Raw genomic sequence first — 27,869 nt, forward strand, 5'->3', positions numbered from 1 at the left:
GGCCAGTTACCGGTTTCAAGGTATCCCATATGAAAAAGTCAAGGTCAAAAACACAAATTTTCTGTGGCACCGTTGCTGTTTTCTTATGTCTTGTTAAAGACGGAAAGTGCAGGAATCCCGCAGTTTGTGTGCTGCATAGAGTAACACGACCCCGACACCTCCTTGTTGGTCAGTCACAAGTGTGTAGGATGACTAAAGGCGGCGAACCCCTTAAAATTTCCCCCTTCAAAAAAATTCTAGGTAACACTATCTTGAAATGAACATTTGCAACAAGCTCAGTAAGTTTTGCACGTTTTGCACTGATGAAATAAATACTGTTGGCTTGCTAGTGAGGCGTGACATGGCTTATTAACTAGCTAACATCTGGTAGTTTCACCCCCAACTTAAATTTAGCTGGTATCACGTGGATACACCATTGTGTACATCTGTAAAAAATCACAAAATTAAAAATAAAAACAAACTGGCTTTCTGGTGTCTTTTCCACTATTTGTCTGTCGTACAGAGAGAGACCGTACAGTAGACAGGTGTGTGTGTGTGTGTGTGTGTGAGACACACACTTGTGCTCTCTCTGTCGTGCATCAACACTGAAATAACAATATTTGATTTTATGGCATTATTTGATATTATAAGTAGCAGCAGTAGTAAACTGAATGTTGTTGCTTAAAAATAAAATGCATTGTGTTCAATGGAATAAAGTTAATAGTTTTTACCCAGACATTTAAAATTAACACATTTTAGACCTGAAACCATAAAACCGTGAAACCGATATCATACTGGCTCATGTCTACCTCTAACCTTACTACATGTCTTTTTATTTTGACATAATGGGCAGCATACCCAGATTTTATTGAGATTTTTGGCTCTGAACCACGCTTCTGCTTCTGACACGTGAAACAGAGGGCAGAAGTAAGAGATGTGATTGGGCCAGCCCAGAGTCAGTATAGAAAATGAATCAATGGGCAGCGGCCTGACCCAGCTTTATCGTTTGTCGGCCCATTTGTTTTGTGAATGATAAATAAATAATTTTGTACCAATCTTATTGAGTTTACACGGGGAAAACATATATAGTTACAATAATGTCAACAGTCACAATAGTTCTAAGATTATAATGAAAATGTCCATCTCCTTCACAGACATGGTGATTTTCTTATTTTTACATGACTTTATTTTGGTCATATGGGTGGTCATATCACACAGGCTAGTTTTCAGAAGAAAGTCAGATATTTGATCATCATGTCATTGAAGATGACATACAAAAAGATTTGAATCTAGGATCTTTGACTGTTGTCTCAGAGAGATCATTGAGATCATTGATCAGCGAGGCAAGGCGTGCATCCTGAACTCCTCAGGGGAATAGGTGAAGCCCAGCACGCCCTCTAAGCTGGGCATTTCGCCCGGAACTGGAGAGAAGGTGAAGCGTTGGAGGAGAGATGAAAAAAACAGGAACAGCTCCATTCTGGCCAGGTGCTCTCCCAAACACACACGTTTACCTGCAGGGAAACAGTCGACAGCAGCTGTAGGTTAGCATATTCTTAACCCACATGTTTCTGACATGAACTACTGTATGTTAGAAATTCTTGTAAGCTAAACAGTATTGAGCAAACCTGCTGAGAACGGTAAGAATGCATCTCTTCTGCGGAACTGGCCCTCTGAATCCAAGAAATGCTCAGGACTGAAGACATGTGGAGTCGCCCACTCATTCTTATCAAACAGCACAGATGCAAGGATTATACTAATAAATGTGCCCTGAAAAAAAAAAGATTCATGAGCTGTTGAAATCAGCTGTGTATGAATAATTTACAAATCTTACAACTTATTACATTCATCCCTAGGTGAGTTTGGTAAATAGTCCTTTACTTTGGGTATAAAGTATCCTCCCAGTGTTGTGTCTTTACTGGCCATTTTGGGGAATCCAAGGGGAACAGTATTCCCCATCCTTTGAATCTCGTGGATGACAGCATCAGTGTAAGGCATGTTGGGTCTGTCGGCCATGTTTGGCTGACGAGACTGTCCGATCACTCTGTCTATTTCTGCCTGGACCTTCTCTGAATGAGGAAGCAGATTACAATGGGCAGCTTGTTGAACATTATACACTTGAAAAATCACCAAACCATCTGTAATTTCACAAGAAAATTGTGAGAAAAATGTTCTTATTAATAAGATACTAACCCTGTATCTCTGGGTAGTGCATCATGTATACGAGGCCCCAGCGTAAAGTGGTGGAACTTGTTTCTGTCCCAGCCTCAATTAGATCAAGCAAGCAAACCAGCAGGGTTTCTATGTTGAAGCCAGCCTGGGGATCCTCCTTTTTCTGGCAAATAAGCAGAAAACACTGTTTTTTTATGACATTATACACAGAGCCATGCTTTCATGGAATTATCTTACCTTCTCCATCTCTGCCAGGTAAACATCAATATAATCTCGAGGGTCATCTGGGTTCCACTCTTCTTGGTGCTTCTCTACTTCCTTTTTCAGGAAAATCATTATCTCCTTGTAGTTGGCGTGAACAGTCTGGTGAGGTCCTGGCAGGTACTTCAGCAAGCCAGGGAAGGCGTCATACAGCTATTCATGGGACAAACTCACATCAGTAATAAACCAGTTTGTTTTGTGATCACAACATAATAGTTGAGGCAGATCAGGACTTACCTGAGTCTGAGCAGAGCCTACGAGCACAATGGCCTCATTGTCCAATTCCAGAAACTTGCGAAGTCTTTGGTCGCTGTTTTTCAAAACGGTGTCCGAAGACCACAGAGGAGATGATGTTACTCACTCCATTCGTTATGATGTAGTGGGGGGTTGAATGGCCTTCCTGGGAATATGTTGAATTCAACTCAAGTGATGATAAATTGCATCAGGATGTATAATCACTTATTTGTCACAGACATTCTGTACAATTATGATGTGATGGCAGTCCATTATTAGCAAGTGTAGTAGTCAAGTAGCATGAACTAACAGCTGAGTCTGTATAATGTACTTGCCTTGTTCCTCATTGAAAGCTTCACAGAGGAAGTTGCTTTCCACTTCAATGTATTTTTCCAGTGACTTCTGGCCCTCTCCAAAGTAACGCAGGTGAGTGTTGGCAAACTTCCTCTGCTTCTTCCACAGGTAACCATTGCTCAAAGCTATGCCTGCAGGAATGTTTTATCAAAGAAAACACTGCCTGTCATGGGTTTGGGTTGGTTGGGTGTGTTTTGCATTTATTTTCTGTGTTCATTTCCTGCCCTTATGTTTGCTCTTCGCTGTAGTATTTGAATGTTACTTTGGTCATTTGTTAATTTGTCAGGTTGTTCTGAGTTCTAGTCTTTGTTTCTAGTCTTGTTTTACTATCTGTGCTCGTTACTTTTTTGTAAGCAAGTCACTTATGTCATCTTTCATTTTGTGACTTTATTTTTTATATTTTATATTGTTTTATTTTATTATTTATTTAGTTTATCTTCCAGAGTGTAATGGACATTGTTGCCATGGAGACGTGTGTGTGTAGCGTGGGCGCCCTGTGCTACACCCCTGCAGATTTGAGCAGCCTACCCCACAACTTATTAACAGTCTGCATGTGCTATCTCTGTGGTAAGTTGCCTTACAACAGCTCTGTTAAATATTGCGGGTAAAAGTGCGTTTTATGTACTATGTTAACTTCAGATTTCAGTTGCTTGAGAAAATGTGGTATGATGATTTTGTTGCCTTTTAATTGTGTTTTTCTGTTTATTTGTGAATAATATGTATGGTGTATTAGATAGCTTTATTTTAGCTTAAAGGTTCAGTGTAGTGTTTTTTTATTTTTTTATTTTTTTATACATCACAATACTGAATATATTAAACAATTCTAATACTCATGTTCCACAATATCAATACTGAAAACGCACTTCACTTCACTGACAGCGATTTGATATACACACCGCTGCAGTGCCCACACAGCTCAGCCTCCTGTCACTCACAGCGCTTTCTTCTCGGCTGCAGTAGGTTCCTAACTGAGTGAAGTGACCTGGAAGTATTGAAGTGGCAGCCATGATTAGAGCTGGTCGAATTCTCTAAATGCTAAGGAAAGGTGCTTCAATGCTTCCTTTCCTATTTTCTTTAACATAGGTTACACTGGACCATCCTTTATGAAAGGAAAGGAGATAATACCGTCCCACAATTCCTTGCGACAGCAACATTTCATTTCATTGTCATTTTCAAACTCAAATGATAAAATCGATTGACCACATTTAGCAAAATCCTTGCAATAGGCCTACATGACTGACAGACATTACTATTTTTTTTATTTATGATAGGCTACTTGAATAAGATACTCAATATACAATTTCCTTCTTTCTTTTGGTTTGTTTTCTTTTGGCTTTGCTATAATCTAATACTGTTTCAACAGCATGTTATGTTTTGCATTGTTGAAATAAGTGTTGTATTTGAATTTTATACAAAATCACTGACCATGACGGATAAAGGATATTGATCAAGTTACAATTGGCTATTAAGCCTTTTCTGTCTTATGCCATAACTTGCTAATATGCATATGTCTTGAACTGTCAACAATTACTGAGACCCATACCCTATGTTTCTGGTCATGTAAAATGTGAAGTGAGGATAATGTTGAAATGTGTAGGCTAACGTTAAATGCTCAGTTTGTGCGCTGCATGGAGCTCTGTGATCAAATGCGATTTTTACCCATTTTAAATGGTAGCCTAACAAAAAAGAGCGTTTATAATGTGTCAGGTCGCCACAAATAAATCAATGTGTGGGAAACGCCTACTGTAGAGGTCATCCAGCTTGATCATTGCCTTTATTAAGGCGAGGGTGATCAGCATCTGTGACTTAAGTAAAATTAATTAATGATCTTGCTGAAGGCTGCTGTACATAAAGTGAGTCTACACACTGCAACATTATCAGAATCAGAATCAGAATCAGTTTTATTGCCAGGTATGTATGTACATACGAGGAATTTGACTCAGGATTGTACATTGCTCACGATGTGCTTACTTATACAATAATAAAATAATAATAATAAAATAAAATCAGACACAAACTACAGAATAGACAACACTAATATACACACTATGAACAAAACTATGTAGACATATTGACAAATAGTGCAGTGATCAGAGTGCAAAGGATGCAAGAGTAAACTATTATTCTCATTATCTACATGTTGAAGGTGGATATGATATACAGGTACACATACACATATATGCATACATGTACACATGTACACAGTGTGATGGAGCATAGTACAAAGGATCCTGGAAAAAATTAATAAGACCTATGAACTTATGACCTGAGGTAGGTGTATTGATATACAGTATATACAATATGACATAGTAGGAACAGCACTGAAATAGAGAATGGTGAATAAATAAATAATAAGTGGTAACCAGTAAACAGGAGGCTGATGAGAGACAGAGTTACTGGGTTATTGCATAGGAATTGTTCCTGACACTGTGAGTCAGAAATCAGCTGTTCATCAGAGTGATGGCTTGTGGGAAGAAACTGTTCCTGTGTCTGTTGGTTTTGGCGTACAGTGCTCTGTAGCGCCTACCAGAGGGGAGGAGCTGGAACAGGTTGTGTCCGGGGTGAGATGGATCTGCAGTGATGTTTCCTGCCTGTTTCCTGACTCTGGAAAAGTCCTGAATGGAGGGCAGGTTGGCACAGATTATTCCAGTCCTGACTGTCCGTTGTAGTCTGCTCCTGTCCTTTTTGGTGGCAGATCCAAACCAGACAGTGATGGAGGTGCAGAGGACAGACTGGATGATGGCTGTGTAGAAGTGGATCAGCAGCTCCTTAGGCAGGTTGAGCTTCCTGAGCTGACGCAGGAAGTACATCCTCTGCTGGGCCTTCTTGATGATGGAGTCTGTGTTGGGCTCCCACTTCAGGTCCTGGGAAATAGTGGATCCCAGAAACCTGGAAGGATTCCACAGCAGACACAGGGCTTTTGAGTATGGTGATGGGGGGGGGGGGGCAGACTGGGGGGGCTCCTCCTGAAGTCCACGGTCATCTCCACAGTTTTGAGCGTGTTAAGCTCCAGGTTGTTCTGACCGCACCAGAGCTGATCAACCTCCCATCTGTAGGCAGACTCGTCACCGTCCCTGATGAGCCGATGACCATTGTGTCGTCAGCAAACTTCAGGAGTTTGACAGATGGGTCCCCTGAGGTGCAGTCGTTGGTGTAGAGGGAGAAGAGCAGGGGGGAGATCACACACCCCTGGGGGGCGCACGTGCTGATATATATGATGTGATGTTCCCCAGCCTCACCTGCTGACTCCTGTCAGTCAGGAAGTCTGTGATCCACTGACAGGTGGAGGCTGGCACAGTGAGCTGGGTGAGTTTGGTGCTGAGGATGTCCGGGATAATGGTGTTGAACACGGATGATGGTGTTGAACTTTGATCACGATACAAGACTAGTAACAGCTCACATGGGTCTCAGTTATTGTTGACAGCTTCAGAATCAGAATCAGAAATACTTTATTAATTCTGAGGGGAAATTCTGTGATATGTGTTTAAGATATCCATATTAGCAAGTTATGGCATAAAAGAGAAAAGACTTGGAAAGGCTAATGGCCAATGGTAACTTACATGGTGATCAACATCCTTTATCAGTCATGGTCTGTGATTTCTTTTTTTAAATTTATTGTAGAAAACACTTTATAGCTTATTTCAACAATCCAAAACATAAACCGGTGTTGAAACAGCAAAGCCAAAAGAAAACAAACCAAAAGAAAGAAGGTAATAGTGAGTCTTCTTCTTTGGTTTTCATAATGTGCGTCTGTATTGGAAGGATTTTGATAAATGTGGTCAATGGATTTATAGTTTGAGTTTGACAACGTGCGTCGCACGTGGCACGGCAATCTCTCCTTTCCTTTCAGAAAGGATGGTCTGGTGCACCCTATGCTAAAGGAGATATGAAAGGAAGCATTGAGGCACCTTTCCTTAGCTTTTAGAGAATTCGAACAGCTCTTATCATGGCTGTCACTGAAAAACTTCCAGGTCATTTTACTCAGTTAGGAACCTTCCTAATCAAAAAAAGACTTTTCGAACACAGCCCTCGTCTCGTTCACTCCGGTTGAATCGCCTTGTTTTTTGTTTTTTTTCCCTGCCAGTTTCAACAAGTCCCACCCTACTGTACTGTGATTGGCTAGTACTCGTCACTTGTGATTGGATGCTGGCAAAGCAGCAGGGGTTGTAGCCAATTCTGTGGTCTGGTCGCTGCCTTGCTGCCACACCGACCATTGGTCACTACCACAGTCTCTAAGGGAAGGCTCCTTTCTGTTCCTTGTCACACAAACTGTGGCTGTACACATTAAAAAAGATCAGTTTCAAGTTTTTATACAGTTCATTTTGTCTAATAGAGAGGAATGTGTTGTGGTGGCAGCCCGGCTGACGGTGAGTGTCCTGGTTTTTTCACCTTTTTATCAGTTATTCTGCTTTTTCCTTGGTTTTCTGTTCCCTGCCTGCCTCCCTGTGTTTTCTCCCCTGTGTGCTCTCTCTCCCTCTGCTCCTGAGCCCAGCCAACTACCTGCACCTGCACCTCATCAGCCACCTCGTCAGCCTGCCACACCTGCCAGTAATCACCTCATGACTGCCTGTATTTCAACCCCGGTTCTCCACACCATCCTCGTTTGATCGTCGTTGCGCCGTACCCGGTGCCACTTCCGTGTTCAGGCTCTCATGTTTCTTGTTTTTTCACATTTTCCCTGTGCTTTGTCGCCGTCACCTTTAACCCTGTCTCTCTGTCTGTTTCCCTCCCAGGTACACTCACCCTCGTCCTCCGTTCAGTCGGCTGGGCTCATCCTCTCCTCCTCAGACTACCCTCACGGTGTCCTCCCTGTTCTCCCACCGCTCCTCGCTTCCTCGGCCCAAGTGTTCCCCGGCTCCCTGGCCCCCAGTCTTCCTGGTTCCCCGTGCCTGTGTTTCCCCGACATCCACCTCTCCCTCCACTTCAGTCCCTCTACCCCTTTATCCCTCAATAAACCTCCTTCCCTCAGAGTGCTGCTTTTGGGTCCTCTCTGTCCCCACACCACACAACCCCATAACAGAATGGATCAAAGCAATTAGATGTGTTGAGGAATTTTCTACTGTATCAGGCTTAAGAATGAACTTGAACAAATCTGTTTATTAGGCTTAAGGAATGTGAACTATCAGAAGTTAATGATATCCCTGTGAAGAACCCAGTTACATACCTGGGTGTGATAAGAATGAAAAACTAACAATAACCTAAACTTCAGCCCTTCAACATGTGGTGGATGAGGCAACTAAGTTGATTTAAAAAAAAAAAAAAAAAAAAGACTATAAAATCGATAAATTACTGGAAGTTATCAAACTTTTATAAACAAGCTCTAATGGCCTGGAAATGAATAGATAGTATTTTATTCACATGGTTGCCGTTATTCAATTCAAAAATACCAAAGTATGAAGAAGACGTCGCAAACCAGACTTAATCTTTTAATTTGGCGAGAGAGGGCATGAGACAAAGCTCCAGAGTCTTGGGTTGCTGCCACATAGACCACTCCTCGCGGTTGCTGCCACTAGGGGCGCTAAAGACAAGTGGTCGCTGCCACACTGGTCGGTGTGGTCGCAGCCACTACGGGCGCTGAATATAGTGGTCGCTGCCACACTGACCACTGGTTGCAGTTGGTTATATCTACTGTAATACATCTTTATCATAATTCTTAAACATACTATGTTATCGACTATGCCTATTCTTATTGTTGCACTATATATTGTGGTTTGTGTGGTTATAGCCTATCTACAGTAACAAATATATCTAGATCATAATACTTTGTTAAATATAGCCTACTAATTTTTGATTAACTAGATTCAACCAACAAGTGGTCACCACACTTTCCTTCACAGGTGACAACACTGACAACCTGTCTTTCTTTGATGAAAAATGAAAATTGGAATTTCATAAAACCAAAATCGGACCATAATTTGAATTTGGTTTAGTCGTTTTTCATTTTTGGATTCAGAAACCAAACAGAGGAGAACGGCTCTTTTTTTTCGTTTCTTCGTTTTTGGTTTGAAACGACAAACGAAAAAAAGGTGGTTTTCTCGTTTATTCGTTTATTGGTTCAAACGAAAAAACTACCTATCAGAACGTACACGGACCGAGATAATTTAAATGATCTTAGGTCACTTTAGGTCTACTTTGGAACCATAGACTGTATAAAAACTTGAAACTGACCTTTTTTAATGTAATAATAACGGCGTTTATAACGGCGTTTTGTTGCTTTTTACGGCGTGTTTTTTCTAAAATGATACTGAGCTCCGCCCTGTGGATTTTACAGCCACTAAATTTGAACGTTATCACCCAATCAGTACAGAAGAAGAACAGACCACACTAATTCAGCACTGATCTACTTTTCTGTGATCGTAGCCACCCAAAGGCAGGAAGTAACCACAGACAAGCATGAAAAACTCAACACAAAAGTCCCAGACTGATCAAGTAAATTGACTACATTTACTAATATTTGAGCTACTCTAGGTTATAGCTTGTAACATCTATTGATTGATGATTTTAGATCAAATTTGACATAAATGATTAATTTGCATTTTATTTATCATCACTGTCAGATTAAATTATCTCCTAAAATAGAACATACAAACACAAAGAATGTAAGTAATCACCATAAGTGGAACAACTATCTTTACATGGTCATCGGTGAACAGTTTAAGCCTCAATTGTCTTTTTATGACGCCTTCAGTCGGTGTAATATTGATAGCGAGCCTCCCCTTGTTTCTACAAAGCTTTGTTTTACCATGTCATCCTAAATTCAGCATGATCCAGGCCAAAGGCAACCTGACATAGACGTGTGTATCAGTCAATTCAGGGAAAACATGGGACCCCTCGATCTCGTAGGAAATCTGTCACGGTGACTGACATTTCTTCCAGGTACAGGGACCTGGTGTTCTAGCGAATTATGGTCCTTTAAAATTGATATAACAGTCACAAGAGGTTCACATGATCTAATAGTTTATAGTTCAATGGTAACGACATATTTATGTCAATCATAAATAAATAGGCTTTACACTATTATTTATTTCATGCAGCTTTCTCTTACAGTTAAGAATAAGGTTGCATCGCTTCAAAAACTCACCTTTACACTCCAAGGATGTAGCCTAACCCATGTCTATGGTGTTGCGCACATGGCAGCTGGCATAGCAGACAGTCGCTCCAACATGATCTGATGGACTAAAGGAGTTTACCTTATTCTTGTCATGTTGACTTTATTCTCGACATGTTGACTTTATTCTCGAAATACAAAATAAATAAAAACTCTTCATCCTCAATGTTTTTTTCTTAATATGGCCCTAATACTCTGTCTTATTAAGCTGCTTCCACCATTTATAAAAAGTTAATTAAGATAAAACGATAATTCATTTTGTTTTATAAATCCAGCTTGAGCCAACATGACAGGGGGTTGTAACTGCTACAACTTCCTATGGTAGGCCTAATGCATATTTAATATTTTTTAAAAACAGTATTACATTTTAATTATTTTACTTTACTTGTGACTTGTAAAACGATTACTTAGTCCCACCTCTGGCTAGCTGCATGATTAACCAAGCTAGCTACAGATAGCTATTTATCAAGATCTTATGTCCATCAAAAAACTTTGTAAATCATCTCCATGCTGGATTTCCTGTTTATCTTTACGGCTTTTTTATTTGTTTATTTAAATATTGATGTAGTCCAATAGTAACTAAAAGTAATCAGGTTACATTACTTTCATATTCTGATACTTGGATTACATTTTTTAACAAGTAATTATTAATTGTCCCAGAAAACCTCCCAACCCTGGCTGTTAGTGACTTAGGTTATTATGTAGCATGATAAAATAATTAAGACTATTAGGCTAAGGGTTCCCTTTATAAAGATGTGACTGTATAATATGGCCTATTCTACAACATCTGTAGCATATTATGCTAAAATGAATTCATTCTTATGTAGTAAGAAAAGAAACAATTTACAGACATCAAAGTTGTTTCTATGTTTATTTTCACCCACTTAATGCATTCAGGGCTCGAAGCAAGAAAAATTTCTGTGCCTGAAATGCGTTTGGGGATTACAACAAAGATGAAAGGTAAGGGGCAAGAGTGTAACTCTGTGTTGAAAAGTGATGGGAACATAGTGGCTTAGATTAGGGGACAATTAGCTATCGAGACATGAGGAGTTACGATACCGGGTTTGCAAGGACAAGACGAGAAAATAATTGTACACTGTTACAAAAAAATATTCAATCTGGGGGTCTGGGGGTCCTGTCCCTGAAAAACTGAGAATTGAACACTTAATTTCCTGCATTCTGGTAAAACGTTTCTGCCACCTCCTATAATCAATGCTTGAAGCGGGAAAAGGGCTGGGCAATATGGCCAGAAATGTTATCACAATAAAAAATTTCATGTCATTGGATATCGATAATTATCACAATAAATGTCAGATCATTGTTTCTTGGTGGATTTTTGCTCCTGGGTAAAAGTTGGACAAAATAAATATCTAGAAAATAAATCTACATAGAAAAATAAGTGCTGATTTGTCTATGATTCAAATGAATTAAATTAAACATTTATTGAACATTTGTTATATTGTTATTGAGGAAAATCATATTGAGATAATTATTATTGCTTTATTGCCCAGCCCTGCTGGTACTCCACATTTACATTCTGCATTGTTTATCGGCTGGTATTAGGGCTCATGTTAGTGTATTCATTATAATTTCAGATAGCCTACCTTACCACTAGTATAATATTAGTTGCAGTTGGACAGCAGTTTTATTTGTGTGGGTTGTTTCCATTCATTAAATTCTTTTGAGAAAAATGATCTACATGGTGGTCAGTTTCTAATAAGTTAATGCTAAGTACTACTCGTCAATAATTATTCATGTAGAGCACCAAGTTCAACATTTCTAAAGTTTGCTGTAGCGCATCAAACTCTTTTTAATGTCGCCTACAGGCTGTGATTAGTCAGTTCACGAAAAAGCTACGTTGATGACCAACATGAAAGGCACCTGAGCTTCTTTCTCCTCTGTTTCTACCAAGAGATTAGGAGGCCAGCGAGAACGGGAACAGGTGAGCGTCACATAGTGCCCAGAGAACCTGATATGGAGAGGACACCGGTACCCAAGAAAAGTCCCACTACGCCAAAGAGTAAAATGTAGAAGTACTGATACCGGTGACCCATTTTAAGCACTGCTAATAATCAAAATTGACGCCACTTACCAGAAAAGCCGTAGCATATCGATGGATTACATTTTGACAAAACTGGCCTTGTTATGTTGGCAAAGGTCCAGACGATCAAATCCAGTGAAATATTCAGTCCAAAACGCATTTTTATATCAATAAATACACACGGACTGCTGTTACATCATTTAACTACAGTTATAGCTCTATGCTATATTGAGATCATGAAACGGTTATCTTCTTAATACTTCATTATTGAAGGAATGTCATTTAGAGGCTATAAAAGGGTTTTTGACATCAGATTTATGTAACTGAGTTTTCAAAGCAACATGAAACAATTGACAAAGCCCAAAACATGCAATATAATTAGCGAGAAACTGTAGGTAAATACATGAAAAGTAAGTAGTATGTTAGGGAGCAAAAGGATCACTTCTATGAAATTATGAAAACATATCAAAGACAATCTGTATCAACACAGAGGAACAGACTGACAGATTAAGAGCATCAAGTAAGACAAACCTTTTGCAGTAAGCATTAATGTATTTGTCTACCCTTTATCCCATTGGACAAACACTGCTTGAAAGAATACCAAAGTATTTTAGAACACTTCCTCACTCTAAAAGTACTTTGTTTTTAAATGCAGCTTGCTTGGGTGTACGGCCCAGTGTTCAGCTTGAGGAGAGGCAGTGAGAGGATGGTGTTTATTTCAGGATACAAGATGGTCAAAGAGGCTCTTGTTAACCAGCTGGACAGCTTTGTTGATCGACCTGTTGTCCCTCTCTTCCATGTTTTCAGCAAGGGCCTTGGTGAGTATGTGAGAGCATGAATGTATGGCACTCTTTTACAAGAGCTCCTTCTCAAGGAGTAAAACTAAATATCTTAAAGCTGTGTTGAAGGATTTGACCAAAAGCCTCAGCTCACATGGGACAAACTACTATATTGTTAATGCAGAATACATATAGCGTGATATTTTGCCATCTACATTCTGACCTCATCCTTGCAAGATAGACCAAATTCAGCACAGCAGAGATTAGGGAATGACAATAGCTGTTTATTTTTAACATGTGCACTCCTAAGTGATATAGTTCATAAACAGCACAATACATTTCTCAAACTACATTCAGCAGTTGTTGTGCTGGTGTAGTGGTTGGGTTATGTAGGACAGTAAAGCACACACACGTTTAGTCATTAGCTTCAACTCACCGTTTAACTGGTAACAGAGGATAAAGGTCAGTTCTCCATCACAGCCAGTCTCACAATCTCAAGCTTCAAGGAGATAGCACATGCAGATTGTTAATGTGTTTTGCATATAACCAACATAGTAATCTTGTCATGATTGTCAAGTGACCAGAACTCAAAGCCAGAGTTGACGTTCAAGGTCCAGGTTCCTGTGCTCTGGATCTCATACTGGCAAGTAGAACTGAGTCCGGGCTCCAGGCTGGTATTCTGCAGTCAAGACAGGATCAACAAGTCAGACAAGTGACTGGCAACAACAACACAAAGCACACAGCAGACACAAAAACGACAATCACACACATGGGAAAACAATTTACAACATTGATTAAATTACTTGATTAAATTACTAAATTATCTTATCAACTTGTCTTAGTAAGTAAAGTTAATAGTACTGTGTGTTAAGCAGAACAGCCTCAGTTAATTTACTTCTGACTTTAGTAGACGAGGGCTGTGTTCGAAGTCTTTTGCTTAGGAAGGTTCCTAATCGAGTAAAATGACCTGGAAGTTTCAGTGACAGTCATGATAAGAGCTGTTCGAATTCTCTAAAAGCTAAGGAAAGGTGCCTCAATGCTTCCTTTCATATCTCCTTTAGCATAGGGTGCACCAGACCATCCTTTCTGAAAGGAAAGGAGAGATTGCCGTGCCACGTGCGACGCACGTTGTCAAACTCAAACTATAAATCCATTGACCACATTTAGCAAAATCCTTCCAATACAGACGCACATCCACTACAATGTGTTTTCTCAGAGAATAAATGTGTTAATACTGGACTTCTCCCTCAGCCCCACGCACCTTTTGCTCCTCCATTAGTGTGAGGGCTTCTTCTGGGACCCCTCGATCTCGTAGGAAATCTGTCACGGTGACTGACATTTCTTCCAGGTACAGGGACCTGGTGTTCTAGCGAATTATGGTCCTTTAAAATTGATATAACAGTCACAAGAGGTTCACATGATCTAATAGTTTATAGTTCAATGGTAACGACATATTTATGTCAATCATAAATAAATAGGCTTTACACTATTATTTATTTCATGCAGCTTTCTCTTACAGTTAAGAATAAGGTTGCATCGCTTCAAAAACTCACCTTTACACTCCAAGGATGTAGCCTAACCCATGTCTATGGTGTTGCGCACATGGCAGCTGGCATAGCAGACAGTCGCTCCAACATGATCTGATGGACTAAAGGAGTTTACCTTATTCTTGTCATGTTGACTTTATTCTCGACATGTTGACTTTATTCTCGAAATACAAAATAAATAAAAACTCTTCATCCTCAATGTTTTTTTCTTAATATGGCCCTAATACTCTGTCTTATTAAGCTGCTTCCACCATTTATAAAAAGTTAATTAAGATAAAACGATAATTGCTCCGGGTGCCATTTCACAATGACACTCATTTTGTTTTATAAATCCAGCTTGAGCCAACATGACAGGGGGTTGTAACTGCTACAACTTCCTATGGTAGGCCTAATGCATATTTAATATTTTTTAAAAACAGTATTACATTTTAATTATTTTACTTTACTTGTGACTTGTAAAACGATTACTTAGTCCCACCTCTGGCTAGCTGCATGATTAACCAAGCTAGCTACAGATAGCTATTTATCAAGATCTTATGTCCATCAAAAAACTTTGTAAATCATCTCCATGCTGGATTTCCTGTTTATCTTTACGGCTGTGTTCAGTTCTGTTCTGTTTTTTATTTGTTTATTTAAATATTGATGTAGTCCAATAGTAACTAAAAGTAATCAGGTTACATTACTTTCATATTCTGATACTTGGATTACATTTTTTAACAAGTAATTATTAATTGTCCCAGAAAACCTCCCAACCCTGGCTGTTAGTGACTTAGGTTATTATGTAGCATGATAAAATAATTAAGACTATTAGGCTAAGGGTTCCCTTTATAAAGATGTGACTGTATAATATGGCCTATTCTACAACATCTGTAGCATATTATGCTAAAATGAATTCATTCTTATGTAGTAAGAAAAGAAACAATTTACAGACATCAAAGTTGTTTCTATGTTTATTTTCACCCACTTAATGCATTCAGGGCTCGAAGCAAGAAAAATTTCTGTGCCTGAAATGCGTTTGGGGATTACAACAAAGATGAAAGGTAAGGGGCAAGAGTGTAACTCTGTGTTGAAAAGTGATGGGGACATAGTGGCTTAGATTAGGGGACGATTAGCTATCGAGACATGAGGAGTTACGATACCGGGTTTGCAAGGACAAGACGAGAAAATAATTGTACACTGTTACAAAAAAATATTCAATCTGGGGGTCTGGGGGTCCTGTCCCTGAAAAACTGAGAATTGAACACTTAATTTCCTGCATTCTGGTAAAACGTTTCTGCCACCTCCTATAATCAATGCTTGAAGCGGGAAAAGGGCTGGGCAATATGGCCAGAAATGTTATCACAATAAAAAATTTCATGTCATTGGATATCGATAATTATCACAATAAATGTCAGATCATTGTTTCTTGGTGGATTTTTGCTCCTGGGTAAAAGTTGGACAAAATAAATATCTAGAAAATAAATCTACATAGAAAAATAAGTGCTGATTTGTCTATGATTCAAATGAATTAAATTAAACATTTATTGAACATTTGTTATATTGTTATTGAGGAAAATTATATTGAGATAATTATTATTGCTTTATTGCCCAGCCCTGCTGGTACTCCACATTTACATTCTGCATTGTTTATCGGCTGGTATTAGGGCTCATGTTAGTGTATTCATTATAATTTCAGATAGCCTACCTTACCACTAGTATAATATTAGTTGCAGTTGGACAGCAGTTTTATTTGTGTGGGTTGTTTCCATTCATTAAATTCTTTTGAGAAAAATGATCTACATGGTGGTCAGTTTCTAATAAGTTAATGCTAAGTACTACTCGTCAATAATTATTCATGTAGAGCACCAAGTTCAACATTTCTAAAGTTTGCTGTAGCGCATCAAACTCTTTTTAATGTCGCCTACAGGCTGTGATTAGTCAGTTCACGAAAAAGCTACGTTGATGACCAACATGAAAGGCACCTGAGCTTCTTTCTCCTCTGTTTCTACCAAGAGATTAGGAGGCCAGCGAGAACGGGAACAGGTGAGCGTCACATAGTGCCCAGAGAACCTGATATGGAGAGGACACCGGTACCCAAGAAAAGTCCCACTACGCCAAAGAGTAAAATGTAGAAGTACTGATACCGGTGACCCATTTTAAGCACTGCTAATAATCAAAATTGACGCCACTTACCAGAAAAGCCGTAGCATATCGATGGATTACATTTTGACAAAACTGGCCTTGTTATGTTGGCAAAGGTCCAGACGATCAAATCCAGTGAAATATTCAGTCCAAAACGCATTTTTATATCAATAAATACACACGGACTGCTGTTACATCATTTAACTACAGTTATAGCTCTATGCTATATTGAGATCATGAAACGGTTATCTTCTTAATACTTCCATTATATACACCTGCATAAAATTCCATCTACTATGTAAGTTAAAAACTTTAAATGTGTTTAAAAGTCTTTACATTTTTATTTACCTTTCTTTGCCAACTACATTTTGATTTGTATACTGATTATGGTCAAATTATTTGTCTTAAAATGATTTAAAAGCCTCCATGCGTCCATAACCTGTAGTACATGTGTATACAGCACCTAACAGCTGTAAATGTTCAAGCTCCAGTGTTGTTTTTCACTTCAGTGATGCCCCAAGATTCCACTATTGTTATGTAAAATTTCCTTAGTGGGGCCTTTGTTCCCAGCCTCCTCCCCTCGTCGCCTCCTCACCTAGATACCAAAAGACGCACCACCGTCCTGTCTACAGGAGCAAACTGTGATTTGCAGAGAGCTTTTTGAAATATATTTATCATGATCTTTCAAGCACTGTTTGAGTGCATGGACTTTCCTGGATGGCTGTTCTTCAGTTTTGTAGTGTTAGTTTTGACTGATGTTTTCAGAAACAGGAGGCCACACAGCTTTCCACCTGGTCCCTGGGCTGTGCCTTTTCTAGGAAATGTATTCACTGGAGTTGACTTCAAAACAATGGAGAAGGTGAGGGGAACATTTTTAGACATGCATGAATACATCTTCCAAGAGTAGAGTAGAGCTTTAATATCCAAGGGGAAATTTGGCGTACAGAAAGTAGTCCTGTCTACATGATGAGCAAAAGGAATAATAAATACAGAACAACATAAGATTGTGTTTTCTCACCATCTGCCAATTTGATATCAGTGATTATTCATTCAAAGTTTTATTTTCTGCTGCCTCAGAGGTTCAAGAGGTTAACAAAATAATGCAGCACCTCCTCGAACATGATTTTAAATGTCAAATAACAGCAATATTTGCAAACATCAGGTTTAAAGTCAGTCATTATTGAAGGAATGTCATTTAGAGGCTATAAAAGGGTTTTTGACATCAGATTTATGTAACTGAGTTTTCAAAGCAACATGAAACAATTGACAAAGCCCAAAACATGCAATATAATTAGCGAGAAACTGTAGGTAAATACATGAAAAGTAAGTAGTATGTTAGGGAGCAAAAGGATCACTTCTATGAAATTATGAAAACATATCAAAGACAATCTGTATCAACACAGAGGAACAGACTGACAGATTAAGAGCATCAAGTAAGACAAACCTTTTGCAGCAAGCATTAATGTATTTGTCTACCCTTTATCCCATTGGACAAACACTGCTTGAAAGAATACCAAAGTATTTTTAGAACACTTCCTCACTCTAAAAGTACTTTGTTTTTAAATGCAGCTTGCTTGGGTGTACGGCCCAGTGTTCAGCTTGAGGAGAGGCAGTGAGAGGATGGTGTTTATTTCAGGATACAAGATGGTCAAAGAGGCTCTTGTTAACCAGCTGGACAGCTTTGTTGATCGACCTGTTGTCCCTCTCTTCCATGTTTTCAGCAAGGGCCTTGGTGAGTATGTGAGAGCATGAATGTATGGCACTCTTTTACAAGAGCTCCTTCTCAAGGAGTAAAACTAAATATCTTAAAGCTGTGTTGAAGGATTTGACCAAAAGCCTCAGCTCACATGGGACAAACTACTATATTGTTAATGCAGAATACATATAGCGTGATATTTTGCCATCTACATTCTGACCTCATCCTTGCAAGATAGACCAAATTCAGCACAGCAGAGATTAGGGAATGACAATAGCTGTTTATTTTTAACATGTGCACTCCTAAGTGATATAGTTCATAAACAGCACAATACATTTCTCAAACTACATTCAGCAGTTGTTGTGCTGGTGTAGTGGTTGGGTTATGTAGGACAGTAAAGCACACACACGTTTAGTCATTAGCTTCAACTCACCGTTTAACTGGTAACAGAGGATAAAGGTCAGTTCTCCATCACAGCCAGTCTCACAATCTCAAGCTTCAAGGAGATAGCACATGCAGATTGTTAATGTGTTTTGCATATAACCAACATAGTAATCTTGTCATGATTGTCAAGTGACCAGAACTCAAAGCCAGAGTTGACGTTCAAGGTCCAGGTTCCTGTGCTCTGGATCTCATACTGGCAAGTAGAACTGAGTCCGGGCTCCAGACTGGTATTCTGCAGTCAAGACAGGATCAACAAGTCAGACAAGTGACTGGCAACAACAACACAAAGCACACAGCAGACACAAAAACGACAATCACACACATGGGAAAACAATTTACAACATTGATTAAATTACTTGATTAAATTACTAAATTATCTTATCAACTTGTCTTAGTAAGTAAAGTTAATAGTACTGTGTGTTAAGCAGAACAGCCTCAGTTAATTTACTTCTGACTTTAGTAGACGAGGGCTGTGTTCGAAGTCTTTTGCTTTGGAAGGTTCCTAATCGAGTAAAATGACCTGGAAGTTTCAGTGACAGCCATGATAAGAGCTGTTCGAATTCTCTAAAAGCTAAGGAAAGGTGCCTCAATGCTTCCTTTCATATCTCCTTTAGCATAGGGTGCACCAGACCATCCTTTCTGAAAGGAAAGGAGAGATTGCCGTGCCACGTGCGACGCACGTTGTCAAACTCAAACTATAAATCCATTGACCACATTTAGCAAAATCCTTCCAATACAGACGCACATTATGAAAACCAAAGAAGAAGACTCACTATTACCTTCTTTCTTTTGGTTTGTTTTCTTTTGGCTTTGCTGTTTCAACACCGATTTATGTTTCGAATTGTTGAGATAAGCTATAAAGTGTTTCTACAATAAATTTTAAGAAATCACAGACCATGACTGATAAAGGATGTTGATCACCATGTAAGTTACCATTGGCCATTAGCCTAAGTCTTTTCTCTTTTATGCCATAACTTGCTAATATGGATATCTTAGACACATATCACAGAATTTCCCCTCGGAATTAATAAAGTATTTCTGATTCCGATTCTGAAGTTGTCAACAATAACTGAGACCCATGCGAGCTGTTACTAGTCTTGTACCGTGATCAAAGTGAGGATAATGTTGCAGTGTGTAGACTCACTTTATGTACAGCAGCCTTCACTGGGACGGTATTATCGCCTTTCCTTTCATAAAGGATGGTCCAGTGTAACCTATGTTAAAGGAAATAGGAAAGGAAGCATTGAAGCACCTTTCCTTAGCATTTAGAGAATTCGACCAGCTCTAGTCCTGGCTGCCACTTCAATACTTCCAGGTCCAGAAACCTTCCTAAGCAAAAAAAAGACCGCAGCCGAGAAGAAAGCGCTGTGAGTGACAGGAGGCTGGGCTGTGTGGGCACTGCAGTGGTGTGTATATCAAATCGCTGTCAGGAGGAGAGAAGTGAAGTGCGTTTTCAGTATTGATATTGTGGAACATGAGTATTAGAACCGTTTAATATATTCAGTATCATGATGTATAAAAAAAAACAAAAAACACACAAACAAAAAAAAACCCACACACACTCTCACTACACTGGACCTTTAAGCTAAAATAAAGCTATCTAATACACCATACATTATTCACAAATAAACAGAAAAACACAATTAAAAGGCAACAAAATCATCATACCACATTTTCTCAAGCAACTGAAATCTGAAGTTAACATAGTACATAAAACGCACTTTTACCCACAATATTTAACAGAGCTGTTGTAAGGCAACTTACCACAGAGATAGCACATGCAGACTGTTAATAAGTTGTGGGGTAGGCTGCTCAAATCTGCAAGGGTGTAGCACAGGGCGCCCACGCTACACATACACACACGTCTCCATGGCAACAATGTCCATTACACTCTGGAAGATAAACTAAATAAATAATAAAGTATTAAAAAAATAAACAGATGACTGTTGATAAATCATTAAATTGATAATAACACAGAGACAGCCACCTGGAAACAGAGGTTTTTGGACCCAAGATGCAGACATGGAGATGGAGCAGGTAAGTAGAAGGAGATTATTCCACACAACGATGAATGACAGAGCAGGCGAAAGAAGAATGTCCATAAATCCAAAATGTGAGTGTACAATACACAAGTTACTAGGAGAAAAAAAGTAAACGGAAGACTAAATCTGAGACTAAACTAGAAACTCACTTGAAACACACAGAGACTCCTGTAGAAACTAGCGCGCATACAAACAATTAACTTGTAACAACTTAAAGACAAACAACCACTTAAATACACAGGTATACACAGGTGACACTACTTAGACAATTAGAGACAAGCACATGAAGAAAAGCATGACAAGAGACACTAGGGCAGACTAACTACAAACTAAAACAGGAAGTAAAGCTAACTGAAACACACAAGTCACAAAATGAAAGATAACACAGACAACATAAGTGACAATAAGCTTACAAAAAAAAGTAAAGAACACAGACAGTAAAACAAGAATAGAAACAAAGACTAGAACTCAGAACAACCTGACAAATTAACAAATGACCAAAGTAACATTCAAATACTACAGCGAAGAGCAAACACAAGGGCAGGAAATGAACACAGAAAATAAATGCAAAACACACCCAACCAACCCAAACCCATGACAGGCCGTGTTTTCTTTGATAAAACATTCCTGCAGGCATAGTTTTGAGCAATGGTTACCTGTGGAAGAAGCAGAGGAAGTTTGCCAACACTCACCTGCGTTACTTTGGAGAGGGCCAGAAGTCACTGGAAAAATACATTGAAGTGGAAAGCAACTTCCTCTGTGAAGCTTTCAATGAGGAACAAGGCAAGTACATTATACAGACTCAGCTGTTAGTTCATGCTACTTGACTACTACACTTGCTAATAATGGACTGCCATCACATCATAATTGTACAGAATGTCTGTGACAAATAAGTGATTATACATCCTGATGCAATTTATCATCACTTGAGTTGAATTCAACATATTTCCAGGAAGGCCATTCAACCCCCACTACATCATAACGAATGGAGTGAGTAACATCATCTCCTCTGTGGTCTTCGGACACCGTTTTGAATACAGCGACCAAAGATTTCGCAAGTTCCTGGAATTGGACAATGAGGCCATTGTGCTCTCAGGCTCTGCTCAGACTCAGGTAAGTCCTGATCTGCCTCAACTATTATGTTGTGATCACAAAACAAACTGGTTTATTACTGATGTGAGTTTGTCCCATGAATAGCTGTATGACGCCTTCCCTGGCTTGCTGAAGTACCTGCCAGGACCTCACCAGACTGTTCACGCCAACTACAAGGAGATACTGATTTTCCTGAAAAAGGAAATAGAGAAGCACCAAGAAGAGTGGAACCCAGATGACCCTCGAGATTATATTGATGTTTACCTGGCAGAGATGGAGAAGGTAAGATAATTCCATGAAAGCATGGCTCTGTGTATAATGTCATAAAAAAACAGTGTTTTCTGCTTATTTGCCAGAAAAAGGAGGATCCCCAGGCTGGCTTCAACATAGAAACCCTGCTGGTTTGCTTGCTTGATCTAATTGAGGCTGGGACAGAAACAAGTTCCACCACTTTACGCTGGGGCCTCGTATACATGATGCACTACCCAGAGATACAGGGTTAGTATCTTATTAATAAGAACATTTTTCTCACAATTTTCTTGTGAAATTACAGATGGTTTGGTGCTTTTTCAAGTGTATAATGTTCAACAAGCTGCCCATTGTAATCTGCTTCCTCATTCAGAGAAGGTCCAGGCAGAAATAGACAGAGTGATCGGACAGTCTCGTCAGCCAAACATGGCCGACAGACCCAACATGCCTTACACTGATGCTGTCATCCACGAGATTCAAAGGATGGGGAATACTGTTCCCCTTGGATTCCCCAAAATGGCCAGTAAAGACACAACACTGGGAGGATACTTTATACCCAAAGTAAAGGACTATTTACCAAACTCACCTAGTAATGAATGTAATAAGTTGTAAGATTTGTAAATTATTCATACACAGCTGATTTCAACAGCTCATGAATCTTTTTTTTTTCAGGGCACATTTATTAGTATAATCCTTGCATCTGTGCTGTTTGATAAGAATGAGTGGGCGACTCCACATGTCTTCAGTCCTGAGCATTTCTTGGATTCAGAGGGCCAGTTCCGCAGAAGAGATGCATTCTTACCGTTCTCAGCAGGTTTGCTCAATACTGTTTAGCTTACAAGAATTTCTAACATACAGTAGTTCATGTCAGAAACATGTGGGTTAAGAATATGCTAACCTACAGCTGCTGTCGACTGTTTCCCTGCAGGTAAACGTGTGTGTTTGGGAGAGCACCTGGCCAGAATGGAGCTGTTCCTGTTTTTTTCATCTCTCCTCCAACGCTTCACCTTCTCTCCAGTTCCGGGCGAAATGCCCAGCTTAGAGGGCGTGCTGGGCTTCACCTATTCCCCTGAGGAGTTCAGGATGCACGCCTTGCCTCGCTGATCAATGATCTCAATGATCTCTCTGAGACAACAGTCAAAGATCCTAGATTCAAATCTTTTTTGTATGTCATCTTCAATGACATGATGATCAAATATCTGACTTTCTTCTGAAAACTAGCCTGTGTGATATGACCACCCATATGACCAAAATAAAGTCATGTAAAAATAAAGAAAATCACCATGTCTGTGAAGGAGATGGACATTTTCATTATAATCTTAGAACTATTGTGACTGTTGACATTATTGTAACTATATATGTTTTCCCCGTGTAAACTCAATAAGATTGGTACAAAATTATTTATTTATCATTCACAAAAACAAATGGGCCGACAAACGATAAAGCTGGGTCAGGCCGCTGCCCATTGATTCATTTTCTATACTGACTCTGGGCTGGCCCAATCACATCTCTTACTTCTGCCCTCTGTTTCACGTGTCAGAAGCAGAAGCGTGGTTCAGAGCCAAAAATCTCAATAAAATCTGGGTATGTCAAAATAAAAAGACATGTAGTAAGGTTAGAGGTAGACATGAGCCAGTATGATATCGGTTTCACGGTTTTATGGTTTCAGGTCTAAAATGTGTTAATTTTAAATGTCTGGGTAAAAACTATTAACTTTATTCCATTGAACACAATGCATTTTATTTTTAAGCAACAACATTCAGTTTACTACTGCTGCTACTTATAATATCAAATAATGCCATAAAATCAAATATTGTTATTTCAGTGTTGATGCACGACAGACACACACACACACACACACACACACACCTGTCTACTGTACGGTCTCTCTCTGTACGACAGACAAATAGTGGAAAAGACACCAGAAAGCCAGTTTGTTTTTATTTTTAATTTTGTGATTTTTTACAGATGTACACAATGGTGTATCCACGTGATACCAGCTAAATTTAAGTTGGGGGTGAAACTACCAGATGTTAGCTAGTTAATAAGCCATGTCACGCCTCACTAGCAAGCCAACAGTATTTATTTCATCAGTGCAAAACGTGCAAAACTTACTGAGCTTGTTGCAAATGTTCATTTCAAGATAGTGTTACCTAGAATTTTTTTGAAGGGGGAAATTTTAAGGGGTTCGCCGCCTTTAGTCATCCTACACACTTGTGACTGACCAACAAGGAGGTGTCGGGGTCGTGTTACTCTATGCAGCACACAAACTGCGGGATTCCTGCACTTTCCGTCTTTAACAAGACATAAGAAAACAGCAACGGTGCCACAGAAAATTTGTGTTTTTGACCTTGACTTTTTCATATGGGATACCTTGAAACCGGTAACTGGCCCATGCTGTGATTGGCGCATGTGTCTGTGTCACACACAACAACAACCACTCAGCAAAGGGAATATCTATGGTGGCGTGCAGGGATGTCCTGGAACTGAAATTCAGCCCAGGACTTTGAGACGGAGAGGCCTTTTTTTTTGCAGTTATTTTAATATATAGTGTTGTACTTGTGTACAGTCAATTTTATTATGATGAAGACCTTCAAGAAACTTTTGATCACATCTGCCTCTTAAGTTTGTATGAGCAATGCACCACTGCACTGAACAAAACCAGGTCAGGCAAGCCTGAGTCAGTCGGAATGCTAAAATAGTTAAATATAATCAAAAACCACAATGCAGTCCAATAAAATAGAGCAGTGTGTGTATGTGTGTGTGTGCATAAAAATCAAATCCCTCATCTTCTGCTCTGAGTTCCCCTTTGCTGGACGCTGATTCTGCGTGTACTGATTGTACAGTTACATATGAATGAGAAGAACATCAGTAATAAATACAACTAACAATAATCCATTTTCTAATTCGGTCTATGGATGATTGCCCACTGCTTCTCTTCCTTGTCCTTCTCCTACAGCTCCTCCTGTTCCTTCTTCCTTCAACTGTTGTTTAATATATATAAAATATAATATAGCCTATATGCCTGTACATAAATCGTAGGTGTCATTTACACTGGGGACACTTCCCCACCACATTTTTGTCCCCATAACTTTTTGAAAGCTTTTGTTAAAATGCATAAAATAGCTTGCAAGAAATGTTAACTAATAAATTAAAATACTTTGAGAAAGGTTTATTTGCACAATAAGAAAACATGCAAAGCAATTTAAATATAGAAGAAACCAATGTGCATTGTCCAAAAAAAGTAACAGGCTGCTGATTACTGCATTATATTCTGTTATATTTTTCTATCAATGAATTCTCACCTGCCAGCTGAATCTTTTGTTTCTCTTTTTATAAATAAAGTCATTTCCACCCTAAATTTGAGCAGAAAATGTCTCCAGAATGCAGGTAATAAATTGTTAATGCTCAAAGTCCTCTTCTCTCATCTTGTTTTTGAGCATTGTCAGGTCTTGTGACACGCTCACACACACACACACACACACACACACAGTAAAGGCCTGGTTTGTATTGAACTAACTTCATTCAACAGTAGCAATAAAAGAACGACTAAAAACCTGCTCCAAACAGTGTGTGTGCAAGACAGAGCTAAATCAGACACACACAAACTCTCCTACTTATTGATATATCATTGCAGCTAAATGTATTTCCTAATGCAACAAACAGAGAACCATTGTTGAATGTGTGAATGATAAATAAATAATTTTGTACCAATCTTATTGAGTTTACACGGGGAAAACATATATAGCTACAATAATGTCAACAGTCACAATAGTTCTAAGATTATAATGAAAATGTCCATCTCCTTCACAGACATGGTGATTTTAGAAGTCAGATATTTGATCATCATGTCATTGAAGATGACATACAAAAAAGATTTGAATCTAGGATCTTTGACTGTTGTCTCAGAGAGATCATTGAGATCATTGATCAGCGAGGCAAGGCGTGCATCCTGAACTCCTCAGGGGAACAGGTGAAGCCCAGCACGCCCTCTAAGCTGGGCATTTCGCCCGGAACTGGAGAGAAGGTGAAGCGTTGGAAGAGAGATGAAAAAAACAGGAACAGCTCCATTCTGGCCAGGTGCTCTCCCAAACACACACGTTTACCTGCAGGGAAACAGTCGACAGCAGCTGTAGGTTAGCATATTCTTAACCCACATGTTTCTGACATGAACTACTGTATGTTAGAAATTCTTGTAAGCTAAACAGTATTGAGCAAACCTGCTGAGAACGGTAAGAATGCATCTCTTCTGCGGAACTGGCCCTCTGAATCCAAGAAATGCTCAGGACTGAAGACATGTGGAGTCGCCCACTCATTCTTATCAAACAGCACAGATGCAAGGATTATACTAATAAATGTGCCCTGAAAAAAAAAAGATTCATGAGCTGTTGAAATCAGCTGTGTATGAATAATTTACAAATCTTACAACTTATTACATTCATCCCTAGGTGAGTTTGGTAAATAGTCCTTTACTTTGGGTATAAAGTATCCTCCCAGTGTTGTGTCTTTACTGGCCATTTTGGGGAATCCCAGGGGAACAATTCCCCATCCTTTGAATCTCGTGGATGACAGCATCAGTGTAAGGCATGTTGGGTCTGTCGGCCATGTTTGGCTGACGAGACTGTCCGATCACTCTGTCTATTTCTGCCTGGACCTTCTCTGAATGAGGAAGCAGATTACAATGGGCAGCTTGTTGAACATTATACACTTGAAAAAGCACCAAACCATCTGTAATTTCACAAGAAAATTGTGAGAAAAATGTTCTTATTAATAAGATACTAACCCTGTATCTCTGGGTAGTGCATCATGTATACGAGGCCCCAGCGTAAAGTGGTGGAACTTGTTTCTGTCCCAGCCTCAATTAGATCAAGCAAGCAAACCAGCAGGGTTTCTATGTTGAAGCCAGCCTGGGGATCCTCCTTTTTCTGGCAAATAAGCAGAAAACACTGTTTTTTTATGACATTATACACAGAGCCATGCTTTCATGGAATTATCTTACCTTCTCCATCTCTGCCAGGTAAACATCAATATAATCTCGAGGGTCATCTGGGTTCCACTCTTCTTGGTGCTTCTCTATTTCCTTTTTCAGGAAAATCAGTATCTCCTTGTAGTTGGCGTGAACAGTCTGGTGAGGTCCTGGCAGGTACTTCAGCAAGCCAGGGAAGGCGTCATACAGCTATTCATGGGACAAACTCACATCAGTAATAAACCAGTTTGTTTTGTGATCACAACATAATAGTTGAGGCAGATCAGGACTTACCTGAGTCTGAGCAGAGCCTACGAGCACAATGGCCTCATTGTCCAATTCCAGAAACTTGCGAAGTCTTTGGTCGCTGTTTTCAAAACGGTGTCCGAAGACCACAGAGGAGATGATGTTACTCACTCCATTCGTTATGATGTAGTGGGGGTTGAATGGCCTTCCTGGGAATATGTTGAATTCAACTCAAGTGATGATAAATTGCATCAGGATGTATAATCACTTATTTGTCACAGACATTCTGTACAATTATGATGTGATGGCAGTCCATTATTAGCAAGTGTAGTAGTCAAGTAGCATGAACTAACAGCTGAGTCTGTATAATGTACTTGCCTTGTTCCTCATTGAAAGCTTCACAGAGGAAGTTGCTTTCCACTTCAATGTATTTTTCCAGTGACTTCTGGCCCTCTCCAAAGTAACGCAGGTGAGTGTTGGCAAACTTCCTCTGCTTCTTCCACAGGTAACCATTGCTCAAAGCTATGCCTGCAGGAATGTT

General features: G+C 39.3%; 2 protein-coding genes and 1 pseudogene across 2 annotated transcripts; 1 reads left to right on the plus strand and 2 right to left on the minus strand.

Moving 5' to 3' along the window:
- Positions 1-1,171: 1,171 nt before the first annotated feature.
- On the minus strand, positions 1,172-27,869 carry LOC119900980 (cytochrome P450 2J2-like; the record flags this gene model as incomplete). The annotated part of the gene is given in 9 exon segments (XM_038716354.1): positions 1,172-1,224; positions 25,956-26,222; positions 26,337-26,478; positions 26,590-26,656; positions 26,658-26,775; positions 26,900-27,041; positions 27,116-27,292; positions 27,377-27,537; positions 27,707-27,869. Coding segments are annotated over 8 exon segments (1,146 nt in total), but the record flags the coding sequence as incomplete, so codon positions are not given.
- LOC119901368 lies at positions 1,241-14,264 on the minus strand (annotated as a pseudogene).
- Positions 17,255-23,411, plus strand: LOC119900976 (cytochrome P450 2J2-like). Its single transcript, XM_038716347.1, has 9 exons — positions 17,255-17,452; positions 18,163-18,325; positions 21,409-21,558; positions 21,728-21,888; positions 21,973-22,149; positions 22,224-22,365; positions 22,490-22,677; positions 22,789-22,930; positions 23,045-23,411. The coding sequence occupies exons 1-9, from the start codon at positions 17,270-17,272 to the stop codon at positions 23,218-23,220; spliced, it is 1,482 nt and encodes a 493-aa protein (XP_038572275.1). The 5' UTR covers positions 17,255-17,269; the 3' UTR covers positions 23,221-23,411.

This window comes from Micropterus salmoides, unplaced genomic scaffold (genome assembly GCF_014851395.1).
Source record: "Micropterus salmoides isolate LMB-PRFRI ecotype aquatic unplaced genomic scaffold, ASM1485139v1 Ms_hic_scaffold_13, whole genome shotgun sequence".
NCBI classification, from domain to species: Eukaryota; Metazoa; Chordata; class Actinopteri; order Centrarchiformes; family Centrarchidae; genus Micropterus; species Micropterus salmoides.

What these genes read in the sequence shown, in the direction of transcription:
- LOC119900976 (XM_038716347.1), top strand. Translation starts at nt 17,270, where the DNA reads ATGATCTTTCAAGCACTGTTTGAGTGCATGGACTTTCCTGGATGGCTG. An exon ending in TGTTTTCAGCAAGGGCCTTG is followed by an intron (nt 18,326 to 21,408) that starts GTGAGTATGTGA and finishes ACATTCCTGCAG; the next exon opens with GCATAGTTTTGAGCAATGGT. An exon ending in ACCTGGCAGAGATGGAGAAG is followed by an intron (nt 22,150 to 22,223) that starts GTAAGATAATTC and finishes CTTATTTGCCAG; the next exon opens with AAAAAGGAGGATCCCCAGGC.